Genomic DNA, 10,687 nt, shown 5'->3' with positions numbered 1-10,687 from the left:
ACTAAAGTGCATCAAAGGATGTAATATGTGTGATGTGATGATACAGGTCTGATATGCAGGGAATGCTGTGTCACTAATGAAGTTGACCTTTTCATGTATCTAGAAAATGCCATATCTAAAAGCTTTGTACAGATTTGAACCATCATGGGGTCCAAAGAGGAGAGGTGGGGGGGCCTTGAAACCTGAAATCCAAATAACAATTTTCTCCTCATCAATAAAAAGGATTCTTGCTGTTCAACGCCCGCAAGTCACAGATTCTTGTATCTAATATTTGCATGCAATTACCAGACGCGCCTCCAGCCACACAAGATACCTGCAGCTTGAGTTAAGACACTGTACTAGTCTCTCCTGCACAGAAATATGCTGCTCGGCGGAGAAGGAAGCTGGCCAAGACCGGGGCGAAATGGAGAGGGGCAAATCGAATAATAAACACTAATGCAGGCTAAGTGATGATCGCACGGACCCGGTGGTCTCTGCTGTGGTTCAATGGCAACAGAGCTGTGGAGGAGCAACAGCAGGAGTAGCAGAGAGAGGTGGAATGTGAATGAGCTGAGGGGGTGGCAGACAGAAAGACAGAGCACAGGAGACAAGACGTGTGTTCAATGAGGACGAGAGGAGCGGGCCTGTGTGTGAAGTGGATTCCCGGTAGCGCTAATTGGTTTCTGTGGAACTGCACTTGGACTGGCGTTATCTCAGCGGGCGAGAAGGGCGAGAGGGGAGAAAATGAGAAAATTACAAAAAGTGGACAAAATGGGAAGGAATGTGGAGGCTATTGGATTCTGTGAAAGTGCTGGGAAAGAAAATGAAGCCACTTCCATGGAAATTATGTGACCCAAAAAAATGCATGAGAAAAATGGGACAAAGGCAATGGGACAGGCGTAACCTGGCCGGCCCGGGCCGGGCCGGGGGAGAGTGGTCGAGCGCTGATGATGGTGACAGCCAGCCAGGGCCTAGGAAGCGGCAGCAGCTGATGCAGCCGGGTCACAGGAAGGGCGAGTTGCGTAGGCACCACTCCCACGGGGACCTGCGTGCTGTGTTGACGTGAACTTGGAGAGGTTTTCCTGGCCGCCTCCTCTGCTCCCTTCACATTCACACGACCTGCCCTCAAGACTCTCTCTCCGGGCAGAGCAGGAGCAGGAGCAGGAGCAGGAGCAGGAGCAGGAGCAGGAGCAGGAGCAGGAGCAGCCTGCTGCTGCACATTGTCCCATTACAGACTGGGATGTGAGCGGAATCCAGAATAGTGACGAACGATTTCTGGCACCAACACACAGAGGAGGCCTTGAGAACGTGCTCCCGCGCACTTCTCATTTGAGCCAGGAATAGTTGGACTGCATGAAAGCGTGGCTTTGGACACAGGGAACATGCAATCTTGATAACTGCCCAAGGCTTTGCAAAGCTGAACTAACCCTCTCCCTCTCTTTTGTCCTCTTTTCTTCCCCTCTCTCTCTATCAGGGGAGCCTGCCATTTCCAGCTGGCAGCCTGCGGAGAAGCTGAACCATTGACTTTGTGAGTCAGCCATCTTTGGATGTGTGTGTGTGTGTGTGTACGTGAGCGTTGGGGAGAGCAGGGTGCAAACACCCACGGCCTGCTGTGTGTGGACCCCGCGCCACCTGTCGTCCAGTCTGGCGCAGACCACGCCATCTACACGTCATCTGTGGGGCTTTTAGGGCCTCTCCGAGCCCCCCTACTTCGCACATCCTCCCTCACCTCCCTCACATCTCTCACATCACATTTGTGTCAAGCAGAAGCAATATCCTTTTCCTCACATTGGAGAGGCAGTATGTGAGATGCAGTATGTGGGCACAAATATCTCATCTCGAGTCTCTGCCAGACACAAAGCGCTCAGCATGAAAGGAAAACACTACACCATGACGGGTGTCAATGTTCTATGTGAGAGGAGCTGACTTGGTTTGATCTCAACTACATCCTGTGGCTCTGGAGGTTTGAGCGGGTTGTCGGTGGTTTGATCCACACCTCCTGCAGTCCACATGTCGAAGTGTCCTTGGGCAGGAATCAGATAGTGAACCACAAATTGCTCCCGATGGGTGCGCCAGCAGCACCCTGCGTGGTACCTTGCCGCCATCTGTTTATGAATGGGTAAATGTAAAGCGCTTTGAATAAAAGCTAGCCTGATATCAGACTGAATTTTCAACTCCCTTTCAAATTTTCTATTTCGTTCTTCAGAAGCAGTGAACTTGGTGGAGTGGGCGGATCTGAAGGTCTGCTTGCCAATGAGCTCGTGTTTGCTACTTTAGCATGCACAAAACATCCATCATGGAGTGTTTCTGCTTTTCATTTTCTCTCTTCCTGCTACCTCCTGTTCAGGGTCACAGGGGGCCGGGAGCCTATCCATCCCTGGCCTGAATACATTAAGCAGGAGGCAGAGAAACTCCCTGGACAGGTCGGCAGTCCATCACCAGGATAACAGATCCCGTTCACATCGACACCTATATGGGCAGTTTAGTCTCCAAACCATGTGTCTGTCATGCATACATGAGTTTGGAATAGCAAACACATCCATCTGGCAGCGTCAGGTTACCAATGATGAGCCTCATAACATGTGTCCTTATTATTTGATTAGATTAGATTTATGTCGAACATGGTGGGAGAAACAAAACAAAACAAAGATAAAGAATAAAATAAATATAGGCAAGAATAGTCCATTAGAGTTCACAGCATATACAGCAAATTCTCAAGCAGTTTACATTTGTATGTCATGACCGAAAAGGAGTAGGAAGAAGTAAATACTTGTCAAGTCCTACCCCTTGTTTTTAAATCTATAGGCTTAATATGAAAGTAGTAATATAATGTTATAACATGTTATACTACTATAATATTATGTGAGATGTGCATACTCACATTATTTTCACAATACTATCATATACGATATAGTTGACCCTAATACATTTGTAGTATACAATATAAACATTTTAGCCCAGTATCTCTCTTGTTTTTCTTTATATTGTGCTAAATAAACATAAATGAACTCAATGTATTTTTTTTATCAGCATACATCCATGCACAGCAGCACAGGGTATGGGTGGGTTGGCGAGGGTGCCTTTGTATTTGCATGTGTCTATGATTATGGTCTATGATACGTGTCTCTTGTGTACCTGACATTTTCTTCTTCGTTTGTTGCATTGAAAATGTCTGTGTTTTAAGGACCCCTTGAAAACAAGATGATTCATCTTAATGGGTTTATCCTTCAACAAAGGTCAATCTATTTGTGGAGGGGACGGGTGTTGATTGAGCAGGTGAGACATACACTATGATTACTCACATTACTCCTATTTAGTTGTTATGGCACCTTTGCTGTGTCTGCAGTGCAAAAAGCATTGATCCTTCATATCAAGCATCAGCAGACCAGCAGGCTAAGAGCTCACAGATGACTAACCACTATAAGTGAGATATATATATATATTATATTACACAAGGTCATGACATGTGATATTTCCTGTGTCGTTATGGGTATCCTGCTCACACAGACTGAATCCAATTGACATGTAACATTTTGACATTAACAATAATAACCACCAGTAAGGTGATGAACATCACTCAGTCAGCTCCCTGTGTCTACTTCTATTGTGAGATGAGTGCCACCTGCTGGCAACGTTTGTCAGTGTCTCCATGCAAGTTTGTTCCATTACATTGTAGATATTAAAACAATTACTCACTAGTGCAGGTATTAAAATAATGACTCACTAGTGTAGGTATTAAAATATTACTCACTAGGATAACAATTTAACATTTAAGAAAAACAGACTGACACTTTAGTGAAAGTTGTTCAAAGAGGATTATTTAATCAAAGAGAAGACAATTGCAACAACATACAACTACTGTAAAAATCTATTTGGTCATATGCAGATATCATTTAGAAATTGGAACATGGGCACTTTGAAAACATCAGGAGAATATTTTTCTTTTGCACAGCACAAGTCAGTGAATAAATACAGATTGATTATCACAGCACACAAAATCACAGAGAGCCTAGATTCACAGGTTCAGGCTCCAACACAATCTGCTCTGCAGTCAGTCAGGTTCAGTGTCCAGCACCATGACAGGGGACCTCTGCCCTCCTTCTCCCAGCAGGGAGTACAGGTGTCTCAGCACGGTGGGGTCGGGACATCCGGGGCCTGGGACCACAGAGGGGAGCAGGGTGTCTGACAGAGCCTGTCACAGAGGGAGGGAAACACTGTCAGCACATTACATAGAGCTCGCTAAATCTACCGAAATTGATTTTTTTTATTCATTAGCATTCAAAAGAACTCACAGATTAGGGATGGGCCGATACGCTTAAACTCGCAATATGATTTGATAATGCGGTTCACGATTCAATACAACCATGAAATACAACTTCAATTACAACAAAGTTTAACTGGGCAGAATTATCTTTACTTCTGAGCGACAAATCTTTCTAGCGAGGGCAATGGCCTGCTACAAATTAATGTGAACAACAATTTACAAATGTCACTATCAAGTGTAAGTAATATTTCAATTGAGAGCTTGTGAAATTGTGATGGGAAATGTATCTCATCTGTGATTACTACAGCAGAATAAAATGGAGCCAATATTTAATTATTTTCTGCCCCACGATACGTATCGTCACATTTTTCTATTGCGATATATATTGAATTGCCATATATTGTCCCATCCCTACTAATGAACTAACGGTCTTTAACTAAGAAGTGTCTGATGTACTCGTTATGTTCTATTTTCTCCAGCCGTTTGAAGAGCACGACCCCCTTACCTGTTGTAGGCACATCTGCTGCTGTAGCAGTGCCACCCTCATCCTCAGCGTCTCCAGCTCTCGGAGCTCCGCCTCCGTTGTGTAAGACACGGTGGGGGGGAGGAGGGGCGCACCGCCCGTCCCGTCTCCCCACTCACCCTTGGGCCCGACGGGGCAGAGACATCCTCCCTCTGGCCTCCATCGATCCCATGCTTCCCACTCTGACGGAAAATAAGGTTATTTTTAGAGCGTGAGCGTGAGCAACCGTACCCGAAAACGTTTCTCTGCTGCGCTGCCTCAGCTTTAAATAGCTAGGCCCTCGCCCCGGCCACGTCGGGAGGAGAGACCGCTATAAAACCCCACCGTCACGAGGTGGGGGTGGGGGGAGGGGGGGGGTCTCTGCAGAGGCCAAGGAAAGTACTGATCTAGCACCGAGGTTTTCACCGCGGCTCTGTTTTCATTTTCCATACGTCGTCAAGACGGAGAGGCTGAATTAGCTCATTAGCATGGCCCAAAGGTTTACTCGCACACAACAGATCTCCCCCAAGTCTATTCACTGCAGTCTTCTTTTTCAAATACCATCTCCAGGAAGTGAAATATCTTCAAATAAAAATGATGACTGGCTACAGATCAAAGACGTGAGATGGAATGCATTCGGTTACTTTGTAACACCAGATGGAAGCCTGCACGGCCTGACCCAGGGAGTTAGAGAGTTGTGCAGAGTGACTGCTCTTCTCTCAGACGCTGCTGCCTGTGAGGCACATACTGACAAGGCACCGGGACTATAATGTGTCAATAGAATTAAAAATCCTCGCCTGTCTGTCACATGATGAACGGAAAATCTCCGGGCATTCAGCTTGATTCTAATTGGATCGTCAAGAGGCAATGGAAATTTATTTAAATTGATGTTACACACTAGGTACTGAGTGAGTGATAACCTGACACCTAGATATGATAATTCAAACAGCTGTGTGGCCAGATTCAACCACAGGGTCACAACATCACCACCTATGTCCTCTTTATTACACAAGTCTCTGCCTGGCAAAGACATACGGCACAGTAAGTGCATGATATGACCAACCCAAGGTGTAGTTCTGTGAGATACCAATCCTATATGTGGACACACTGGTATTTGTGCCTTTTATAGAATGTGTATAAAGCACTTTTAAATGGCATTTTAATGGCATTTACTGTTCTTATTTTTAGATGCCTTTTATTGAATTTGCATAAGCACTTTTTTAATATGTGATATATCGCCTCTTATAATGTATTTTTGTTGTTGTTGTTGTGTGTGTTTTATGTCTATTTACTATATGTGACTGTATGTCTATTTGGATGGTGGAGTCTGCAATAAAGTTTGATGATGATGATGATATACTGTAAGCAGGGTTCCCACACCTTCTCAAACATCAAATTCAAATCCTACTTACTAATGTTAAGTAAAAAATAATAATAATAATAATAATAATCAAAAGAACTTCCATTTCTATTCTACCACAAGATGTATAAATTCAAGCACTTTCCAATGACTCATGTCTATTCATGTATACTTTCAAAAACATTAAGGCCTTGATTCCACCCCTCAAATTCACAAACTTTCAAGGATCTCAAGGACCAATGGGAACCCTGTGAGGCCACTTTTCCTGCTCATGACAGTCTTATATGATGAAGTTGACATTAGAATCATTCCGGGGGGGCCTTTGGTTCAGGGGGGGCATTTGGTTCAGGTTCAGTTCTGGTCTGTGTAGTGTGAATCGAGATGCCTATACCTCCTTTTACCCCGTCTGCAGATTGCTGGAGCTCTGCTGCCATCGCCTCCAGGCTTTCAAGTGACGGGTAAGATTCGCTCTTGTTCTCCTCGCCACCTGCACAGAAATACATCCGGTTAAGTCTTCAGTCGACACACTGATAAAGGATAATACAATTCCAAAAGTGATTGGAAACATTATTATACAAAACAGCATGGTGGACGCTTTGTTTAATTGTTTAAATGTTAATTAGGCTCATGTTTGTTCACTGTAATTGTTATCAACAGAAATAAAAAATAAAACTCTCAATCCAATGATGCCAAATGACTAATGAGAGGAGTTTAACTGCTAATGAGTTGAGGGGAAGGAGCGGCACTGAGCTGAAGAACAACTCAATAGAAGAAAATGAGACTATCAATCGAACACGCTCTAGAAAGACACTTCCTGCCATTAAACTGCCACGTCTCATTCCAAGTTCTCATTTCCTCAACCCACACACTTGTGTCATCTGCCCACTTTGTCTGTCCCCATCTGTCCTATTCCCATTTTGTGTGTGTGTGTGTGTGTGTGTGTGTGTGTGTGTGTGTGTGTGTGTGTGTGTGTGAGCGTGTGTGTGAGTGTGTGAGCGTGTGTGTGTGTGTGGACGTGACCCTACTCGGGCTATTACCCGGTTCCGTGCCAGCCGCCGAGGCCTGGTTGGCCAGAAGCTGCGTGGTCTGGTAGCACCGGGTCAGGTCTTGCCCCTGGCGGGTCAGCTTGTCCACCAGCACCCTGGTCCCATCTGGGCTGCCACGAGGCCAATCCTTAGGGAACTAAAGCGGCCAGAGGGACAGGGTCAAGGAGGGCAAACCGGCTGTCCAGACACTTTCAAGGGCCCGAAAGAGCACTAATAAGTTCCTACTGTGAATTTGTAGATCTGCCATGAAAATGTCCTGTAATGCACTGTCCCACTTTCTCCTAGCTGGGTGCTTTTTCTTTATTTCTCATGCAGATTACCGTCTAATTGACATTTGTATATGTATGACATGGATACAGTACATAACAAAGTAAATTAATGTTATTGACTTTAAAAATCCATACAGTAAGTTAGGCCTCCAGCTGTTTCAAACACAGCGGTCTCACGTACAGAGATGCTGCCATCTCTCCACAGACAGAGATGCTGCCATCTCTCCATATATCCAGACAGACATGCACAGAGTATCACTGCTGTATCTTATTGGCTCATGTTTGGCAGTTTGTAAGTAAAAAATAATAAAATTGCTGTCGTTTTAAACATTTTTCCCATTGTTGTTCTCAGGTGGGACAAGGCCCAAAATTATCACTGTAAGCAGAGTATCGATCACTACTATAAGTGAATTATTTAAACAGCATGTGTATAGGAATGATTCAGGATGAAGCTTTTTGATCAATATAAGCAGTTGATCACTATAAGCGTGATCACTATAAGTGGATTCCACTGTATAACACAAGATGGAAAATATATCTCTGGCTTTGTAAGGTATTTTGATTCACTAGCAAAAGGAGGCAGACCGTCGCTCTCATTCTCTCCATGAAGTGACTCCTCTCCGGCACGGCCTTCCTCTGCACCGCCATCGCTTTGTCCCACAACCTGCAGATACCAGGGAGACACTTAACACCACGACATGCCTGGGGAATGAGGCGTCATATTCTCACAACATCTTGCAAATTCTAAAACACAGACAGACACACAGACAGACACACCCACACCCACACACACACACTTTAGACTGATTGTAGCCACCTGTTTTGCTTGCTCCTCAGAGACGTCCACTTTGCTATCTGCTCAGAAGGTATCCTGCCATGGGGCAAAGGGTACACAGACTTATTACAAAAGCACACAAAACAGCTGCTCATCCCTTTCCACTTTGATATCTTCACAGATCAGCTGTGTGAAACCATACCCGTTCTGTGGAGGCAACGTCTGAGTTCCAGTCCCCTCTGCGTGTGAAACAGACACTGGGTTCTTTGAAGTAGGCACGGAGGTGGCCGTGGCTTTGCGAGGTTCCCCGTCACTCTGCGAGCCGCGTCGAATGGCGTCATACTTGGAGTAGGTGATGGAGGCGTGTGACTGAGCCTGGCCAGAGGAGCTAGAACTTGAGACGGCCTGTGGCGCTTTCCTAGCCGCCCGGAGAGGAACGGCATCAGCTGATGAGACCACACGTTTCTGGATTGAGTTGCTATTCACTTGGGGTTTGTACTGTCTAGGATGGTGGCCAGCTGGAGCTCCAGACGCTGGCATCCTAGGATTCTTGGGCTGTTTTCTGTCCACACTGGTGGATTTGGAGGTTGATCTGATGGAGGTCCGATTGGCTTCAGAGGTGGCAGAGAGCTGAGGAACCTCCTTGGGTCTGACAACTGCGCCAACCGGCACCTTGTGGGGTCCAGATTGTCCATGTCTGTCAACGGTTTTCTTTGGAGGTGCTGTTCCAGCACGGATCCAAAGGGCTTTCTCCAGCGCTCGCTCCAGTAATTCTATTTCCTCCTTCTCCCCGGGTGGAATGTCTGGCTCTGAACACAGTATACAAACATGCCATTGTCATTTAGTTACAGCATTATTATCCATGAGTGCTCCCTTGTCTCTACTTGCCCGGGCGGCATTAGATAATTAACGCTGAAATTTACTAAACTGTATCATTACCTGTAGCAGCAGCATCTGTGAATTCAAAGTCTTGGGAGACATTCTTGGTCTGTGGTGTTCTGGGGGAAAATACAGCATGTGACTATAAAGGTAACACTAACACACACACACACACACACACACACACACACACACACACACACAAACCCTGAGCTCTGAAAAAGGCACCGCTGGGATTTGAACCCAGGATCTCCTGTTTACTAGACAGGCGCTTTACCAACTAAGCCACAGCGCCGGTTCTGCAACATGAGAGCAAACAGCAACCTGACACCACCCACAACTGAGGGCAACTTTTAGGTTCCACTTCTGCAGTAATGCCCAGGTCAACAGCAAAGACAGAGTTATAGAGATTATGAACATGTAATTAACAGGCTCATGTTTTAATTTGGTGAGGAAGTCACTCTCTGTAATAATTACATTTGTATCTCAAATCTTATCTCATTTCATCATATTCAATATTGATGTTTTCCATTGGTTACATTCAATTTATCCATACTAGTGACACTCGCGTCACGGGCAGCACGGGGACCCAGAAGCGGGGGAAACTCGAGTGTTAAATTTACCCCCCACGCTACCGTTCGTTGCGCAGCAACAGACCGGAAGTAACTCCAGAGTGTCCCTACTCCAGGTCCCTCATAATGGTTACACCTGCTTTACTTCCTGCTTTACCACCTCAATAACTGTTGCTGTGGTACACGAAGTCCATATTTCATCTAATTGCACAGTTGTTTGGGACTTGTTGTAACTAAATTGAGTTTAAATTCCCAAAGTAGGTGACACTGGCAAAAGGAGTGAAACTGTGAGCGTTACAGGAGGGGTAGGTAGGTCATACTTACAGGGTCTGTAAGATCTCCCTGTACAGATGAATGTTGGCTTCAATCTTGGCTTGCTCAGCTTTGCATGACTTGATAGCTTCTTCCACCGCGGTCAGCAGTGACATGCTGGGCTGGTGGTCTCGTGGTGGTGTTTGTTTGCAGTGCGTGCACTTGTTGCTCTGCCGTGACAAGTGACAACACGCAAGAAACTATTTACCAAAACTGTAAAGTTAGTTCACTCAATGTCCAAATTGGTCAGAAAGGCCGGCATAAATGTGACGATGTGGCTTTTTCACATGGCTTTTTCATCCTGACCCGCGAAAGTTACGGATGCGGAAGTTCCAGGCAGCGAGTCGAGACGAGCGTGTAGTCTCACGTGGTCAGACACACTAGTCAGACCCGACACTAGTCAGACCCAACGTCGTACGTCAGCAAGGCTGGAAGCTGGACTTCGGACAGGGACTTTTAATATAGAGAGACACTCCACTGAAATGGTACTCTTCCGGTCTCCTATATGGGCGTGGTCAGACCAGAACTGCACCGCGTCATCGCACTGCACCGGGTTCCATGTCGCTGTTCCGACCTCTCGCTGTTCCGACCTCCCCTCTCCCAGCCCCCATGCCTAAACCTAACCTCCCCCAGACCCTAACCCAAAACCTAACCTCTCCCACCCCCACGCCTAAACCTATCCTCCCCCAGACCCTAACCCAAAACCTAACCTCTCCCACCCCCCACGCC

At 46.0% G+C, this 10,687-nt stretch overlaps 1 protein-coding gene across 1 annotated transcript; it reads right to left on the bottom strand.

Annotated features, from left to right (window-relative positions):
• Positions 1-3,895: 3,895 nt before the first annotated feature.
• tedc2 (tubulin epsilon and delta complex 2) lies at positions 3,896-10,271 on the bottom strand. The gene is made up of 9 exons (XM_083649929.1): positions 9,971-10,271; positions 9,135-9,193; positions 8,398-9,004; positions 8,238-8,291; positions 8,006-8,084; positions 7,143-7,287; positions 6,497-6,592; positions 4,749-4,948; positions 3,896-4,171 (listed from the first exon to the last, which is right to left on the bottom strand). The coding sequence occupies exons 1-9, from the start codon at positions 10,072-10,074 to the stop codon at positions 4,031-4,033; spliced, it is 1,485 nt and encodes a 494-aa protein (XP_083506055.1). The 5' UTR covers positions 10,075-10,271; the 3' UTR covers positions 3,896-4,030.
• Between the last annotated feature and the right edge of the window lie 416 nt (positions 10,272-10,687).

The sequence above is a fragment of the Poromitra crassiceps genome (genome assembly GCF_964638095.1).
Source record: "Poromitra crassiceps genome assembly, chromosome: 13".
Lineage (NCBI taxonomy): Eukaryota > Metazoa > Chordata > Actinopteri > Beryciformes > Melamphaidae > Poromitra > Poromitra crassiceps.
This window is presented reverse-complemented; position numbering and strand designations above follow the sequence as displayed.

Excerpts from the sequence above, each read along its gene's own strand:
- tedc2 (XM_083649929.1), bottom strand. The coding sequence starts at position 10,074 with ATGTCACTGCTGACCGCGGTGGAAGAAGCTATCAAGTCATGCAAAGCT. Across the intron at positions 8,292-8,397 it reads ACGTTGCCTCCACAGAACGG|GATACCTTCTGAGCAGATAG; the intron begins GTATGGTTTCAC and ends GCCCCATGGCAG. Across the intron at positions 8,085-8,237 it reads CTGAGGAGCAAGCAAAACAG|GTTGTGGGACAAAGCGATGG; the intron begins GTGGCTACAATC and ends TGGTATCTGCAG.